Source organism: Mustela putorius, unplaced genomic scaffold, assembly GCF_011764305.1.
Source record: "Mustela putorius furo isolate JIRA1106 unplaced genomic scaffold, ASM1176430v1.1 tig00001451_pilon_pilon_pilon, whole genome shotgun sequence".
Classification (NCBI taxonomy): Eukaryota; Metazoa; Chordata; class Mammalia; order Carnivora; family Mustelidae; genus Mustela; species Mustela putorius.
In genome coordinates, this window is record NW_025421748.1 from 1606376 (window position 1) to 1624463 (window position 18088).

General features: G+C 53.5%; 1 protein-coding gene across 5 annotated transcripts in view; it reads left to right on the forward strand.

Moving 5' to 3' along the window:
• The window catches only part of ADCY10 (adenylate cyclase 10), a 69686-nt gene that overhangs the window by 50547 nt on the left and 1051 nt on the right, over positions 1–18088 (forward strand). For 3 of the 5 annotated variants that reach the window (XM_045087786.1, XM_004779261.3, XM_045087788.1), the window contains 12 exons: positions 1214–1283; positions 1542–1773; positions 3600–3707; positions 4015–4190; positions 7442–7598; positions 10538–10742; positions 10821–10917; positions 11826–11941; positions 12742–12859; positions 13962–14102; positions 14468–14663; positions 17691–17879. In XM_045087786.1, the coding sequence (XP_044943721.1) occupies positions 1214–1283; positions 1542–1773; positions 3600–3707; positions 4015–4190; positions 7442–7598; positions 10538–10742; positions 10821–10917; positions 11826–11941; positions 12742–12859; positions 13962–14102; positions 14468–14663; positions 17691–17879 (1805 nt within the window). Of the gene's footprint in view, positions 1–1213; positions 1284–1541; positions 1774–3599; positions 3708–4014; positions 4191–7441; positions 7599–7829; positions 8461–10537; positions 10743–10820; positions 10918–11825; positions 11942–12741; positions 12860–13961; positions 14103–14467; positions 14664–17690; positions 17880–18088 lie in introns of those variants that run through there. The other 2 variants (XM_045087787.1, XM_013049322.2) reach the window with 2 other exon arrangements.

The following is an 18088-nucleotide window of genomic DNA, read 5'->3' on the forward strand; positions in this document are numbered from 1 at the left end:
AAGAAGATGAGAACTGGATGCTTAAACTGCCTGTTTAGAAATCGAAAGATCAGTGGAGTAATGCGTGGCCTTGGAGCTGGGAGACCTCGATTCCAGTCCTATCGCCATCCCTGACAGGCAGTCTGAGACAGTCCCTTCCCCTGCCCAGGGCTCTTCCTTCCCTCTGCATGGGGAAGATCCGACCATCCTCATTTGTTTCTGTTTTAAGATCATTAGGGAATTTTCTAACCTCCTGGAGTCTGGAGAGACGGAAGGTTTTGAATTCAAAGCTCTCTGCCCTTTAGGTAGCCTCTGAAGTATGTACTCAACCATTCTCCACGGAATCGGACCCTCTATTCACAGTTGTAGTTGCTGCGAGGTAAATTAGGATAATGTTAGCATCTATAACCAGCCCCAACACTGCAGTGGTTTAACACTCTCGGAGCCACCGCAGGTCCCTCTGACATGGGCCGTTTTGCACAAACATCGTTTTGAATTAAAAGCCACCCAGATCCAGCAGATTCAGAGAAAGCTCTTCCCCTGCCCCTCCACGGCCTGCTTTACCAGCAAGACAGAGTTTCAAACAGGGATTCCTCCTGACCTAAGACGCCTCCCTCTTCTTGCTAATGGTCTTCCCTCCCTTTGTATCCTCAGGACACCCCCAGACCCCCGACCCCTTGTCCTTGGCTCTTGGAAGCTTTATGTCTCTTCCCTGTCTTTGGAATTTCCATGTCTGCATGGGTTCCCCTTAATGACATCAATTAAATTTGATTCCCCTGTTAATCTGTCTCACGTCAGTCTGACTTAGTTCAGCTAGAAGGACCCTGAGGGGCAGAGCAAGTTCTTCCGTCCTCCGCAATGACACAAGAGAATCATTTTCCTCCTGCACACGTAATGATCCAGTGAAAGTTCTGACAAACGGTCTTGAACACAGTAAGTCAGGGGCACAAGCTGCTTCCATTCTGTCCTTTCGTCATCCCTGAGATACGATTATTTGCTCTCTGGCAGAAGGAAAGAGTGGAGGCGGTACCAGGCCATCTCCGCTCACAGGCGCCACACAGCACGCCTGACAGAATTCCATCCTAGACGATCACCAGGGCTCCCCTGCGGCGTCTGTGTGGGCAGCCTGTGCTGTGTCAGGAGAGGGGCAGCAAGAGTCTTTGGCGGACCCGACATTTCTGCCACAGGGAACACGTCGTGACGCACACGACTCATTTCTTTGTTTATTTTCTAGCTGAAGAAGAGATCACCTTTTCCAAAATAGAGACTCCTAAGAAATCGGAGATATTTTCTGAAAATCTCAGGTACAGGCATACGTAATTGCTTAGACATAAACATTTGTCATTCAGCACAGAATACTGTTAAAATTTTCTGTCTGGTCAGTTCTTTTCGGCCTCTCTGGTGCGAGTGGGGACATGTCGGGGTGTGTGCATGGTGAGTTTGGTCGATGGCATCTACATCAGGGTTACCTTGTTCTTTTATGAGTTTTTAAAGATATTTTCACATCGAAAGCGAAGCGTGGCTACCACTTATTCCTCCTATTTACTTCTGCATTTGGACAGTCCTGAAGAAATAAGAGAAAAGATCTTGAGTTTCTTTGATGTCATCATAACAAAAATGAAGATGCCTGAAGAAGACATCATTCCTCTGGAGTCATGCCAGTGTGAGGAGATCGTAGAGATGGTCATCATGCCTCTGGCCCACCATTTTCTGGCTTTGGGAGAAAACAACAAAGCCTTATATTACTTCCTAGAAATTACATCTGCTTATCTCATCTTGGGCGACAATTACATGGTAAGGTGTTCCCCCCTCGCCAGCCCCCCACCCTGCCTTTGAGACAGTTCAGAGACCACAGCACCTGAAGGGCAGCTCTAGGGTTCTCCTGTCGCACTTCATGTTCTTGACACCTGCTGGCTCCCCTTTCCTCTGAAAATCGAACCCTGAGAAGGGAAATGACCTGAGATTGAGAGATGAAAGCAGAAATTGCAGCGAGCATCACACACTGTTCAAAAGAAACGTGCCAGGAACTGTCTACCTCGATGGGAAGGGGGTGGACGTCCTATCTCATCCCCAAAATGTATCGATGCTGCCGTTTCAGCAGAGGCTTCCTCAGTAATGTCCCGTGGCACCGACCTTCTGTCTTTCCTAAACACCTGTGAGCACAAACACCTATAGGTCTTTGGATGAGCACAGATCTGGTTTTTGTCTTGTGGTCCCCAAAGGAGCTCACCCACTTTGGTCCTCATGTCATTTGTGCTATATCATCATGCATTTCCTTTAGATCCCCAAAACACTAGTGTTCCCCGGGATAATTATAAATAATATTCCAGGGCAATGTGTCCCTAGACATGTGGGGGTTCAATGTATAATGAAATAAGAATTCATTCTTAAGTAAGTTGGGAAGCACTGAGCTGAATAGCTACATAGGTTTCTTTCCTGCAAATATTTCATGGACTTAATATGCTAAGACATGTGTAATCGTCTAGAGGATCTGGCTAGTTCTGTGTTTCTCCAACATCCTTGACCGGAGACCACTTTCCGTAGCGCCGCTAGCTAGACTGGCCTTGCATGATCTCACTGCAGGAAACGCTCCCGGCCTTGTTCCATCTGACCCCCGTTTCTGAGGAGACAGGCCTGCGGTTCCTGTCTACACCGGTGGTCTCTTCCATATTTACAACCGCAGCAGCCTAATCGACCTCATACCTTAGATTTTTATGAAATTTTAAAATTAAACCATTAAAAATGTTGGTAAGCCCTAGCTCTCTCAAATTTATGTTAAAGATGAAAGTCATCCACGCATATGAGGTATCATTATGCGTATTAATTTATGTACATATACACACTCAGACATATAGACAAGGGGGATATGGTCAGTGAGTCCCAAGAATAGAAGGTTTAAGTGGCCCTGAGGACCAACTTGTGAAGCGCCCCCTCAGTCAGCAGGGAGTGGGGATGGCCAGGAAGACAGTGAAGGGAAGCAGAGCCCCGTGCAAGTCACCCGGAATGTGCCATTTGCATCCTGTCTCCCATCAGAAATGATCTAGTAGGTTCGGGTCAACTCATTGCCTCTCTCTCCCATCTTGGACTATGTGACAGTTGAAGATATCACCTTCCCTTATTTTACTCTTCAAATCTGACCTTGCCTTGGTGCTCACGTGTACTAAGGCCGTCCTGTCTAACCACGTCCTAGTAAGTCAAAAATGAGGTAAGCAGAGTTGCTCAGGGCCTTGCTTCCTGAAGACGGCCCTGGCGAAGGAAATGGGAGTGGTTCATAACTTGTTCCAGAAGTGGAGATCAGCTTCTCATAGACGTGGGGACACCATCGGGGGCAGGGCACACATTGTTGGAATTAGGGGCCATCGGGGGTGGAGTTACTCAGAGGAGGAAATTGCCCTGGCTCCATCCTCTGGAGCAAGTGATCCGGTGGCCAGGATCTTCAGCAGGGGCTTGACCCACCCAGGGCTGCCTCGAGCCGGGAGGCCCAGCTCCAGAGCCGGGGCTGGGGGCGGAAGGGGGTCCTGCCACGGCAGCCGCTCTTGCCTATTCGGTCGAGGCTGGGCGGTGGCCCTCTGTGGCCGGACCCCCGCTGAACAGATGCTTGTGCCCCTCCGTCGCTGCAGGCGCACCTGTATTTGAAGGAGGGAGAGCGGTTGCTGAAAATGCTCAAGGACGACAGATCCTGGAGTCACACTTTTGAGGCCGCGGCCTTTTACAGCCTCAAAGGTCAGGTAAGAAGCCGCTACACACACGGTCCCGTGTCGGCAGTCCCAGGGGCGTTAGACACACGGTCCCGTGTCGGCGGTCCCAGGGGCGGTCGACAGAAGCAGCAGAAGCCCTCCCTGCCCTTCCTCCAGCTGCCCTCCAGCCACCGACCCTGGGCAGACCGACGGCAGAACCTCAGGTCTGGCTGCTCCGGCCTGCGGCCTCACTCGCCGGCAGCTCCTCCTCGTCTTCATGGGGGACATCGTCACGAAAGGTTTTCCAACAAGCTCCAGCCGTGGACGTGAACGTTGTCCTGCTCTCTTCTCCCCGTAGGTCTGTTTCAACATGGGCCAGATGGTGCTTGCCAAGAAGATGCTGCGCAAGGCCCTGAGGCTCCTCAACAGGGTCTTCCCCTACAACTTAATCTCCCTGTTTCTTCACACCCACGTGGAGAAAAACAGACACTTCTACTATGCGGATCAGCAGGCCCAAGAGAGCTCGCGTCCAGGGTAAGGGACTGAGCTGGGACGAGCTCGAGGTCTCAGTCCCCAGGAGAGAGACTTGCACACACGCCACCAGCCCCCAAAGCCTGGGCCTCTAATGGGTGCGGGAAGGCCTGGTGGCCGTGCCCTGAGGCTCTCTGGAGCCCCGGGGGGGGGCCAGTCAGGGAGTGAGCGGCTCCCAGGCAAGGTGGCGTGGCCCCAATCGCGTCCCAGCAGCTTTTGTGAAGGGGAGGCAGGAAGCCCCCTGCAAGCCGAGCGCCGGCGCCCTGCCCCGGTGAGTCCCCTCCATCCCTCTGACACGCCGTGTTTCCCAGAAGCCGGGGGCACCGAGGAAGCTGCTCCTCACTGGCCTCAGTCTCAGGCCCTTTTCCAGCCGGGGGTGCAGACACCACACGGGGTGTCGTCCCTGCCCAGACTGCAGTAGAAGGTCCCAAAGACCTTGGCCAGAGGACAGACCGCCCACCCATGTATGGATTTGGAGGGGGATGTGGGGATGTGAGGGGCGTAGCCATCGGTCAAGATTAAACCGGCAAAATTTATACTTCTCAATGGATGTAAATTGTACCTATAAAAAACGATAACAATTAAAATGGCGGGGGAGGGAGGGACCCTGTGTAGCTCAGTCACTTAAGCATCTGACCCTTGATCTCAGCTCAGGCCTCGATCTCAGGGTGTGAGTTCAGGTCCTGGGTTCGGAGTCGTTGAAGCCAGGTGTTCCGTGCATGTAGTTCATGATATTTTTCTGCTTTACTGTGTGTATGTTTGGAATGTCCCACAACAAAAGCTTTTGGATGTACTCCGCCTATCCATTCAGCGCCAAGGGGAATGCCACCTTGCTGGGCATCTGCAGGGCTGACAGAGGACACCTCTCCGGCGCTGAGAGGGACTGGGGCAATATCCTTCCAGGTTCTGCCCGAGATGCAAACATCTATTTTTAGGAGCTCGTTGCTACGCACCCCTCTGAGCCCACTGCCTTCCCCCAGAAGTGCTCCCTGATGTGTGGGGGAGCCTGGAGTGGAAATGAGCTCCTTTGCAGGTTAGGGACAGGCTCCTGGGAACAGTGGCCCCGTCTCAGGAGACACCAGGAGGGAGGGGGCTGGGAGAGTTCAGCAGAGATCTCTCTAAGGGGTAGGAGGGAATCAGAGTTTGGGTCACTGGCGAATTGTCTGATCAAGCACAGCCTGCTTGCCGAGTTCACGTCGAAGTTCAGAGGATATATTTTTTTTTTTTTAAGACAGAAAAAATGAGTGTGCATGAGGGGGGAGGGCGGAGGGAGAAGGAGAAGGAGAGAGTCTTTTTTTTTTTTTTTAAAGATTTTATTTATTTATTTGACAGACAGAGATCACAAGTAGGCTGAGAGGCAGGCAGAGAGAGAGAGAGAGAGAGGGAAGCAGGCTTCCTGCGGAGCAGAGAGCCCGATGCGGGGCTCGATCCCAGGACCCTGAGATCATGACCCAAGCCGAAGGCAGCAGCCCAAACCACTGAGCCACCCAGGCGCCCCGAGAGAGTCTTTTTTTAAAAAAAAGATTTTATTTATTTTTAGAGAGAGAAAGATCACAAGTAGGCAGAGCGGCGGGGGTGGGGGGTGGGGGTGGGGGTGGGGGGCAGCAGGCTCCCTGCTGAGCAGAGAGCCCGATGCGGGACTCGATCCCAGGACCCTGAGATCATGACCTGAGCCGAAGGCAGAGGCTTAACCCCCTCTTAAGCGGGATCCATGCTCAGCACGGGGCCCAGCCCAGTGCGGGGCCTGATCCCACGCCCTCAGGATCACTGCCTGAGCTGAAACCAGGAGCCCGAGTATTTTCTAGGATACATACATGTCACACAAATATTTTGATCACATGCACTCTCAACAAATCATTGATTGTTTTGAAATGCAAACTTAACTGGGCATCTCCCATCTTCATTCCCGAAATCGGGCCCTGGTCGTTAGCAGTCCTGTTTGTCACAGGAGTAAGAAGTTCCCTGCACGAGGTAAAGGGGAGGGTGCTGGGAGGAGGAAACCGCAGAGCTGTGGGCTTGTGACACCAGCCAGTCAAAGGGCTCTGATCTCAAAACAGGACAAGAAGCAATGTTAGTGTCGGTTTCTGTGGCCCTCATGACTGTCTTACACTGTGAGGGATTCTACCTTGTTTCCTGGGAGGCTTTAAAAAGTAATTTGCATAACAGATTCAATGTCATTAATTCCTAAATTTTGGGCTTTGTTAACTCAACTAATGTTGCAGCCAGCTGGCTTATCATAAAGATAAGGTTCGCGTTTCGATCTCCAAGAAGGGACTGTTGGCTCCAGGACCAGGCGAACGGCTTGTTGAAGCCGACTGGGACCCCACACGCTGTGTGCAGGCGCTCCTGCATCCCTCCCCTTGCACACCCTCCGGCACAGGCGGTTCCCTGCCTCCTGTGACGTGCCTTCATCCACTCGGGTGTTGTAGAGGAACGCCGCGGACTGGCTGGCTTCTAATGAGCAGAACCGTATTGCTCCCGTCTGAGGTCAGAGACCCAAATGCAGGGCCTCGTCAGAGAGGGGCCTCTTTAGGTCACAGACATTTTTATCTTCATATGGTAGGAAGGGGTTGGGGAGCTCTGGGGTCTCTTTTATAAGAGCCCAGCCCTCTTCGTGAGGGTTCTACCCTCATGACCTAATCCCCTTCCAAAGGGCTACCTCCTGTTACCCTCACTTTGGGGGTTAGGACTCAACATATGAATTCAGGTCATGGCAGAATGTGACTGTGAAAAATGTTCATTTCCTTCATTGAGCGCTGAGGCCCAGCTCCCAGCAGTGATCTCACTGGAGGACAGGACGCCCTGGAGTGGCCAGGCTGAAGGGGACAGAGCCCTGCCACTTCTGGCTGTGTGGCTGTGGGTTAGTCGTTTAACTGTCGGAGTCTCAGTTGCTTGCGTAAAATGGGGTTATTTCTCCTTTGCTTCTAGGCTTGTTCTCAGAATCCAATGGGATGAATTATATAAATTTGCTTCTAAGATAACTTCATTTAAGTAGCGATGACCTGACAAGGGACAGGTGACTTGCATAAATTATCTTAATCCTCACAAAGTCGGTACTTTGCCCCCATTCGTGGGGGACCATGTGCAAAATGCAGGTGCCTGGGCTTCTCCAGCTCGTCATGGAGGCGGGACTCGCGCTCCCCCCCGGCTTACACCTCCCAGCCAGGAGCGAGGATTCTGTCCCCAAATTCCCTTCCCGCACGCAGGCGACGACACCTTCTTTCTCGGTCCCACGTGTCTGTTTTCTCTCACAGGAAGAGGAGGCTGGCGCAGCTCTACAGGCAGACGGCCTGCTTCTCCTTGCTCTGGCAGATCTACAGCTTAAATTATTTTTTCCACCACAAGTATTACGGCCACCTGGCAGCTATGATGCAAGTGAACACGGCCCTGGAGACTCAAGATGACTTCCAGGTAGAGTGTTTTTGTAGCGGCTTTTTAAATTTCTGCATCTCATTTAGAGGGAAACTCTTCAAGATCACGGAGTTGGAGTGAGGAAAAAGGGACATTTACATGTTAAAGAAGACCTACAGGATACCACAGGCCTTGCCATTGTCAACCTGAGGTTGTTTACCCCACTAGCAAGGCATTCACGGTAAGATAGCTGGGAGATTTCTGGAAGAATGTCACACGTGTCCCCCACAGGAGTCAGAGGAGGAAGAGGCCGCAGGTGACAGCTCACGCTTGGTCTTCAGCCAGTCCTCCTCCTCCCAGCCCAAAGACAGTGAAAGGCAGAGACGCCCTCGAGGAGCTGTTCAGGACCACCCTCCGAGGATTTTCTGTGGTGGTTTTGGGCCGGCACTGTGCTTTCCACACACGGCAATGCCCTGAAACCCTGAAAGTAGCGGGGACTGGTTTGTGCCCTCCTGGAATGGTCTCCGGAGCCCCAGGCAGAACTACGAGTCCACACTGGTGGGGAGGAGGAAGCTCATCTACTCTTCAGGGCCCTTCTACCTGGACCAAGATTCAGCTGACATGAGACAGATTAACAGGAGAAAGTCAAGTGTTATAGCGTCTGTGTGGGGATCCACAGAGATAAGAACTTCCAAAGACGACGAGGCAACCCGAGGCCTCTAGGAGCTAGGGAGAGGGTTGGGGCTTGAGGGGACACAGGGGAGGAGGACTGTCAGCAGGAAGGTGCAAGGGTGTTACCCTGTTGTGCAGAGGAATTGCTTAACAGAAGAGGGATCTGTTAGTCGCTCTCTTCCTAGTGAAGCGGCCAGTCGAGAGACAGGTAACGAACCCGTCCTTGAAACTAGCGTAACACCAGATGTTAATTTTATTTCAGCTTAAAAAATAAATCAATTTGTTTAAGCCTTAAAAAATAAGCTTTTCTTGAATGTGCTGGGTTTTGATGGCCCGTCTGGGAGCAACCGGCCCTTGGCCCCGACAAAATGATAAACTGGGAAGTCTTTAGCTAGACGTGGAAAACTCCGGAAGACAAAACAAGATCACAAAACTAAAGCCATTTCATCTAAAGATTGATCGGGTCCTTTAGAAAAAAGCACATCATGTCTGGGTTTCTTATGGGGCACTGATTTCCTCTTGGAGTGACTGATGATCCGGAATTGAGGGAAATGGCCGAGGGCACTCTAAACGGTGGAGGGACTTGACTTCCTAGCCATAAGTCTGTCCCCAGCACTAGGGCCGTCCCGTACCCCGGGATACAGAAATGTTTACGAAGCCCGTCAGAACAGCCTCTGCCCGTCCTCCTCCGGTGGCTCCCCAGGCGACTAAAGCCAGCCGAATTAGACCTGCTGCCGGCTCCTCAAACATCCAGCTCAGTCCCCTTGTAGGGTCTTTGCTGCGGACGTTTCCTCTGCCTACAGTGCCCATCCCCTGACCTTTACCAGGCTCTGTGCTGATCAGCCTGCGGTCACCTCCTCCATAGGCCTTTCTGGGCCCACCTGGCCCCCTGACTCTCCAGCCCCTCCCTCCGTTTTCGTAGCTCTTATTACCGGCTGACATTATCTGGTCGGCGCCCTTGCTGGTGTGTCGCCTGCGTCCACTACTGGCCTGCCATGTCCGTGCGAGCAGGGTCCTCGTCTGTTACCTTTCCTGTGTCCCGAGCTTCAGTAACAACGTCTGGCACATAGTGGGGTCTCCACAAACGTTCAGTGAATGAAACCCTTTCATCCCCTCCCCACTGGCGCTGGGGGACAGGAGACTGCGATGGGAAAGCCAGAACTGGAAAGTGAATCCAAGGAGGCTCGTTAACAATATGCCTGTGGCGGAAGGCAGAGCAGCCTGGCAAGTGGTCACCTGGGTGCTCAGAAGCAGACGAGACACTCACTGTTGGAACCAGAAGGGACCAGAATGAGCCCCCAGAGAGCGATTTCCGGAACTTCCCCTCCCCATGGTGTGACCGCTGCCAAGCCACATAACCTCCGAGCTTCCTACTTTCTCCAAGAAGTAAAGCAGTTGGACTCTATGCTCTGGGTCCAAATCCAAGGGGTCCCGGGCTCCGGTACAGGGGTGGACATGTCATCATCCTGGCCGTCCGCTCCTGGCCCACAGCTTCCGGCTGCCCGTCCCCTCTGGCAGCCCGGCCGCAAACACAGCCCAGACCAGGAGCACAGAACCCCTGCGACGGGCTTTGTGGCTGCACAGGTGCCCGCAGTACTGTCTGTAACACATTGTGTGACTTGAAGAATTCTGGGAAAGAAGCCCCTTGTCCTAAATTTCTCTCCGTGGACGGCCCTTACTGCGAGCCCTTCGGCTATCAGAACCTTCTTGAGCAGGAGCAGCCTCCTCCTCACCCGCACCAAGCTTTCATACCCTGGAGCAACTCGACCGCTTAAAATCGTCGTTCAGGGAGCAGCGGACTTCCGGGGAGGTTTCTCGATTCCGTTCCAACCACGCTTTCCTCTTTCTGAAAGCAAACAAGCCAAACCCCCTTTTCTTGTTTATTAGCTAACAGGAGGAGACGTCCTTGCTCTAAAAATTAAACATCACAGAGACGTAGAAGGTGAAGAGTAAAGTCCCCCTTGCCCCTCAGATTCCTCCCCCAGAGGCGTACCGCACCCTGGAGCGAACCCTGCCCAGCTCTTTGCTCTGCGGTCGTACAGTCACATAGAGAAGTCACTGCTTTCATTGTTCACAAAATTAACATCCTTATATTTAGCTTAAGGACTCTGTGGGAGCCCTTGAGCGTGTCCTGAATCGTCCACTAAACAGGCAGCAGAGACCCAGGCGGATGTCTGTCCCCCAGCCCGAGCCTCGCCCAAAGGACCGGCTCCGTCCTCAAGCTTAGTAAACATGTGTCCACGGGCCAGCCCTGGGCAGCGACTCTGGGCTTCCTGCGGCGGTTCGCCTCAGTGTCGCCCTCCTCTGCCCCGCCGCTACCGTTTCAGATCATCAAGGCCTACCTGGACTACGCGCTGCATCACCAGCTGGCCGGCTACCAGGGCGTGTGGTTCAAACAAGAACTCATGGCCATGGAGCAGATCTTCAACCTCCCCCTGAAAGGCGTGGGCATCGAAATCGTGTCCTATGTGGCCGATACGCTGGGCTACACCAAGCTTCTAATGGGTCACTTGGACTTGGCCATTGACTTAGGTAAGGTTTGTCAGGCGAGAAGGGGCACGCGGGGTACAGGTAACACCCTGGGGTACACCGGAACGGTTTCCTTCCCAGGCTCTCGAGCCCACAAGATGTGGGCACTGCTGCGGAACCCCAACAGACATTACATAGTCCTCTGCTGGCTCAGCAAATCTCTCTTCTTGAAAAGCAGGTATGCAGGGGCGCCTGGGGGCTCCGTGGGTTAAGCCTCTGCTTTCGGCTCGAGTCATGATCACCGGGTCCTGGGATCAAGCCCGGCATCGGGCTCCCTGCTCGGCGGGAAGCCTGCTTCTCCCTCCCCCAATGCCCCCACCCACTCCCCCACCTGTGTTCCCTCTCTCATTGCATCTCTCTCTGTCAAATAAATAAAATCTTAAAAAGAAAGAAAGAAAAGAAAAGAAAAGAAAAAAGCAAAGCAGGTATTTAGCTGAAAGCATTTTTCAGAACTAGAGGGAGGAAGCCATGGTCATTGAGCTCCCAGGGCTGGCTTTACCCTGGCCATTGGGTGGCAGAGGACCAGGGTTTACAGTAAGATGCAACGGACGCATCCTAGTCGTTGGAATTCCTGTTCTTTGCACAACGTTCTTTTTTTTTTCTTTTTCTTGTTAAGATGTTATTATTCTTTAAAGTACTCTCTACATCCAACGTGGGCTCAAACTTACAACTCCGAGATCGAGTCGCACACTCCCCTGACCGAGCTGGTCAGGCGCCCCTGCACATATGATGCCCCCAGTCTGTCTGCTCTGGCCAGTGACTGCAGGAGGGTCCGTCAGCCATGCTGCTGTGGGGATCAGGCTTTCTCTGGAGGGAAAGGGCAGAGCCTCACAGGGGAGGCAAATGCTCAGAGAAGAGCACCGGGGCCAGAAGCTCCAGCTGACATGGCCTGACTCTGGTTGCCCTGATACAAAGGTCTGGGACAACATTTTAAGCAAAGAGTCCATCTGAGATTTGGGGGTGGGTCTGAAATCTGCGTAGGGGCCATCTGGGTCTGGAGTCGTGGGTGCCCTGGAAGCAAGGCCGGCAGTCTGCTCCGTCCTGTCCTCCAGCACCTCCTGGCCTCACCTCCTTCCTCTGCCGCAGAAACAAGCAACTGATCCAGGTGCTGGGGTGGCTGTGGGACCTCTCGGTAACAGAGGAGCACATCTTCAGCAAGGCATTCTTCTATTTTGTCTGCCTGGACATCATGCTTTATTCTGGTACATGTGGCTTGGGGATGTGCAGGGAAGCAGGGGACAGTGGGTGTGCCGTGGGGTGCGGCTGCGGTCAGGGCTGGGGTCTCGAGACCACTGGGCTTCGGGCTGGAAAGACCTCTAGGCCTGGGAAGGGCAGAGCGTGGTGGGAGAGCTGAGGAGCCATCTGGGAGGTCAGGAAGGACAGTTCAGTCCCGAGGAAACAAACCGTGGGTGTGAGCTGCCCGTTGAAGGGTGAGACCAACCTCGCCCCAGTACAGGGACCGACAGGGTCTTCTGTGTGCCTTTTCTATAGGACTTGGTAGCAGGACATGCTAAAGACTTTGTGCTTTAGGACAAAGGGCAGGAGGGCTCATGGGTCTGGGCACTGGTAGCTTTGCAGGTTTGGAAAAGAAGCTCTGCCTGGATACTCCTGGGTACAGCCTCAGTGTCCACAGTGAGCCGCGGGGAGCCAAGCTGGCATTCAGTCCCCACCATGGGATTCTGGGAAGGGATACAGATGCTGCGGCCAAGCGGGGAGGCAAGGGTGGGGAGACGGCAGGCCCCGGGCCGCACTCAGGCCAACTCCTGCAGGGCTGCCGGGGGACGGCTGGCTCAGACCGCACTGCCGCCTGGGCTGGCTTGGGAGCTGGGCCTCTGGGCAGTGTGGTCTCGAGCTTGTGGCCTGCCACAGGGCCCTCTCGATTCATAAAGTAAGCAGAGGTTACGGGCTCTCCCCACAGGCAGGAAGTTCCCCTGGGGGCTCTAGGCTACAGCAGGACCACGCCATCCCACCACCAGAGCTCTTCTGCTTCTCTCTTCTTTAGGGTTTGTTTATAAGACGTTTGAAGAATGTTTGGAATTCATACGCCAGAACGAAGACAACAGAATCCTCAAGTTCCAGAGCGGCATCCTCCTGGGTCTCTACTCCTCCGTGGCTATCTGGTAATGGGGGTCGCCTATTACCGAAGTCCTGAATTTGAACAGGTTGAACCCTGAAGAAGACTTCTAGGAGATTAAAAAAGAAAAGAAAAAGAATTTACAATTTATACGTGAGCTAGATTGAAGGCGGCAGCGTGGGCTCCCACTGGAAGGGGCCTTGGAGGCCCCCTAGTTCCTCCCCCCAGGCAAGGCCCCCTGGGCTGTGTTCAGTGCAACAGGTGTGGTGAGGAGAGAGGAAGAAGCCTTGCTTCTGGGAGGGTCTGGGGCTTGAGGAAGACGCCTAACAGCACCATTTGCCCCACTGAGATGGAGTGACGCGGGCCGCTGTCTGCAGTGGGGTGGGCGTCCTAGTTCTGAACCCCAGCATCAGACCTGCCCATCCTCAGCAGGCAGCTCCGGAAGGCCGCCGTCCTGCCGCAGTGAGACAGGCCTCTGGCCCCCACGTGGCAGAGAGATGCCGCACGAAGCTCCCGGTGGGCTGCTCTGCCTCTCGGGACGGAGAGGGCCAGGTCCTGGGCTACCCCGCCCAGCTCGGGTCCCGCTGTCACCGACCAGCCGTCCCTCCGGACCCTGGAGCAGTGAGGGAAGCAGGGGAGGACAGGTCGCGGGGCTCCCACGCACGGAAGGAAATGGCGGGAGGGGAAGCAGCACCCTTGGTGACCCATTAACCCACCGAGCCTGGGGCTTCACGCCTTTTACCCATCAAGGTTTTCCCTGAGGAAAGCTGCAGCTACTGTCCTAGCTTCAAGGAAGCAGATCAGCAGCAAGGTTCCAGAACGTTCACGGACGTCCTCCCCCAGCGACTCCCCACGTCGCCCCGTCGACTTCCTGTCTCCTCCACACGTTCCTCTAGTGCAGTCTGTCAGCGTCGTGCTGAGACTACCTGGCAGCAGGGGGCATTCCTAGGCAAAGTGCCCCACACCAGAGCCGTTCCCAGATTGAGTAGAACATGGTTACAAACTCCCTGGAGAAATCAAACTCTAAAACTTAACTACCCTTACAGGTCCAAAGAGTCAAGACAGCTTGCCCATGTGCATGAATAGTCAAGGAATCTAAGGTCCAAAACTCATCCTAATTTTTATTCTGTTCTATCTCCTCTCCACAGCTGTGGCCTAGGCCAGGGCTTGTCCACTTCAGTGGGCACAGCTGGTTCACACTCGTCCACATGGCGTCCTGCCCCCTCCCCCGTGTGTGATTCAGCAGGCGTGGCTGGGACCTGCGAGCCTGCCTTTCTAAAGAGCATCAGGTGACACTGGTGACCCCAGTCTGTGGCCCCCGCTTGGAGCAGCACTGGCCTAGGCCACCTCTCTCCGGACTTGGAGCAGTGTCTAAGTTCTGGGTTTATAGCCCCAAGCGTCCGACTGCCTTTGCTTTAAAACAGCCCAAAGAGTTAAATGACTGGTTGCTAACGTTAGCTGAGTGTCCGAGGACCCTGTTTGCTTCAAACCGCTCTAATCCTGCCCGGCGTCCCAGCCCACGGTCCCCCTGGGGAGCGCACGGCCGGCTGCCCGGCCCAGGTCCTGGGAGCTGGACTTGCCGGGAGACCCGGGTCAGAACCGCAGCCCATTCCGAGCGCCCCGGGGTTCACGTCCTCGTTCTGTGCTGCCACAGGTATGCCCGGCTGCAGGACTGGGACAGCTTCCACGAGTTTTCCAGCAGAGCTAAAAACCTGGTGCCCAGAAGAACGCCCACCGCGCTCTACTACGAAGGGATCAGTAGGTACATGGAGGGGGAAGTCCTCTACCTTCAGAAGCAGATCGAGGGTCAGTCCGAGAATGCCCAGGACAGCGGGGTTGAGCTGCTCAAGGTGAGTCCAGGCTGAGCCGTGCCTTAAGTGGACTCTGTCTACCACCTTGTGATAATTCTTGTTTTGGATTCCAGAACTTACATGTTTATAGTACGAATTTTTAAGGTAACCCCTCCCCTCCGAATCCAAAGAAAACACCAATTATCCACAACCTTACTACCCAGAGATAACCGCTTTTGATCTATCGAGACACCGCTGTTGAGGTTTTTTTCTGTGTGCGCACACACGCACGTTTCCATTTTTATAAAACGTGCGATCAAAATAAATTGTGAATGGTTTCCTGTCAGTACATTGTTTTCTACAGCACGAGTTAAAGGGAAGCATAGTGTTTTCTCTTATAGATAAAATCTCAAAGATCTTGTTAGACACTATGCCAAAGTGTTCTGGGACAGAAATTTTTTCGTAGCATTTTCCTGCTGCTCCTGTGATAGACATCTTGATAGGTAAGTCTTTGCACGTGCAAGTTTAAAATATTCAGCTGATCCTGAATGTGTCTTTTAAGTGAACTTCTTAAAAAAAAAAAAACTCGTAAAGTGAGTTTTCAAATGCTTCAGTGTAAGCATCAGAACGTGCGTATCTTCCACTCACTGAACAAAATTGCGCTGAGTGCAAAAATACACATGTAATTAGAACAGCCAGCTGACAGGTAGTACCAGCAGGTGCAGCTGTGGGAGTGTGACTGGGGAGCAGGTTACACCTGGTGCCCGCCTCTGGGTTTCCAGACTGGACAGGGCAAGCCCTCCAAGGGAGAGAGAAGCTGAATCTCTACGTGGGCTTGACCCTTACCTGCCTTGTTCTCTTAAACACCGAGCACAGGTGTATCTGGTCCCCATTGCCAGGTCCCCAGTTACCACAAACCTAACAGCTTAAATAACACAAATTAGGGATGCCTGGGTGGCTCAGCGGGTTAAGCATCTGCCTTCGGCTCAGGTCATGATCTCGGTCCTGGGAATGAGCCCCACATGGTGCTCTCTGCTCAGCAGGGAGCCTGCTTCCCTTCCTCTCTGCCTGCCTCTCTGCCTACTGGTGATCTCTCTCTCTCTGTCAAATAAATAAATAAAATATTTTTAAAAACTACAAAAATTTATCTATAAAGATGTTGATCCCAGGTTGATAACATACATAATGGATTTATTATGTATTGTGTGACTTTGTGTAATTTGATAGAGTAAACGTCTATTCCTAAGTGGAAAGAAGGACTTATGAGGGGCTTGAGACAGGCTTGACTCCACGGCGCTCAGAAGAAAGAGGTGTTTGTTTATTTTCTTTAACCATCTTGCACGTGATCTATTCCAACGTCCTCTCTCTCTTAAGTACCAGGCACATTACCTGTGACAAGCGAATTGACTCTCACTATCCCTCCTAGCGATCGGTTACTAGCAAAGGTGCACCATGTGTCCCGCCAAAGCAATCGGTGTAGATCCACTAGACAAACCAGCAGGTGCTGAAAGGGAAGCACATGTTAGTGAGCAATGAAACTCCACGTCCCAAAGCCAGGGCGGTTCGAAATACCGCAGGCGCCATCGGGAAAACCCTTCTCTGCACTCCCGAGGAGTCTGGGGTTTCTCAGAGTTGGAGAAGCAGGTAGGGGATGGGGCCTGGGGCTGGGAGGATGTGACGGAGGAGCAAACAGAGTACAGGACTACAGATGGAGAGCAAAGTGTGTCTCCCACAGAACAATGTCCTGTTCACAGTAGATGTTTCATTTCCTTTTTTTTTTCCCCTTAAGATTTTACTCATTTATTTGTCAGAGAGAACAAGCAGGGAGAGTAGCAGACGGAGGTGGAAGCAGGCTCCACTCGGGGCAGAGAGCCCGTTGTGGGGCTTGATCTCAGGCCCCTTGAGATCGTGACCCGAGCCGAAGGCAGATGCTTAACTGACTGAGGCACCCAGGAGTCCCTAGATGTTTCATTTGTTTAATCAATGGACTAAATGGATATGGAAGAGGTCAGTCCAGAAACCTCAGCGTTTTGGGTCCGTCTCTGTAATACTGCAGTAAGTGCGACAACACAGTAAAACGCTAGTTCATTGACGGTGAAATTAGCAAAGACATGAGGAAGACCCATCCTTACTCCGAGAGACCCCCGTGCACTTCCCAGGGAGCTCTCTGGCAAAACAGCTTTCAGATGCCCCAACGCCTCATTGTCTCCCGGGGAATTATTACAAGGAAATAATCAGATGGCAAAAAAATTTATCTATAAAGATGTTGATTTCAGGTTGATAGCATTATAAAACTAGGAGAAAAGAAAAACTATATGCACAGGGGCGCCTGGGTGCTGTCTGTTAAGCATCTGCCTTCCGTTCAGGTCATGATCTTGGGGTCCTGGGATTGAGCCCTGGGGTGGGCTCCCTGCTCTGAGGAAAGCCTGCTTCTCACTCTGCCCTTCCCCCAGCTTGTTTTCTCTCTCTCTCTCTTTCCCAAATAAATTAATTAACCCCCCCCCCCAAAGCAAAACTGTATATACTTCACAAAGAAGTCTTGGTTAAGCTGGACACGGTGCATTCAAACACTGGGATATTCGACAAAAAATTCTGAATTTCCGATTCTTTTAAAAACTGGTGTATCTGGTGAGTCCAGGCCCACATTCCTAGAGGGCAGCCGTTGGCCGGGACTGAAAGATGACACGTCTCCTGTCACCTCTGCTTCCTACCAGGCTCCATCCAGCCTGCTTGCTTTGTTTTCAGAGACGGGCAAGGACGGAGGAACGAGCCGGGAGCCCGCAACCCAGCGTGACAACGCGCTCTTTCTGGCTGCTAGGCTTCCGGGCGCGCTCAGGCTACGCTCCGAGTTCCGAACAGTAACTTCTGCGGCTTTGGTCATCAGAATAAGAGTTTTCTCAGCGAGCCCCCACCTCTCACTCTCGGTCTGGCCGTCAGCTGAGACTCCCCCCTGCGCGTGTCCCCTCCTGGCCGCGGCTTCCACGGAGGCCTCCGGAACGCACCTGGCCGGAAGCTTTGGAACGTTCCAGGTGGTCCGGGCGGGAGCCGCGACCGCTTTCTGATTCGGGTTTGCCGTGTCTCCTTCAGAGCCTGGAGAGTCTGGTGGCCCAGAACACCACCGGCCCCGTCTTCTACCCGCGGCTCTACCACCTGATGGCCTACGCGTGCATCCTGATGGGGGACGGGCAGAACTGCGACCTGTTCCTCAACACGGCCCTGCAGCTGTCCGAGACGCAGGGGAACGTGCTGGAGAGGTGCTGGCTGAACATGAGCAAGGTAGGCGCGGCCGGCCGGGACCGGACAGCCGCCTCCGGGGCCGCGGGAGCTCGCGGCGGTCCGGCTTCCCAGGCCCGGAGGCCTTCCCGGCCTGTGTGGGCGCGGCGGGCCCGTGCGCCACCGCGTCTTTCCCTCGCGGCCCGTGGAGCGTCCCTCGCCCTCCGTGGCCCTCGCCGCGTCCCCGCCCTGCCCCCGGGCCCGTCCCTCCT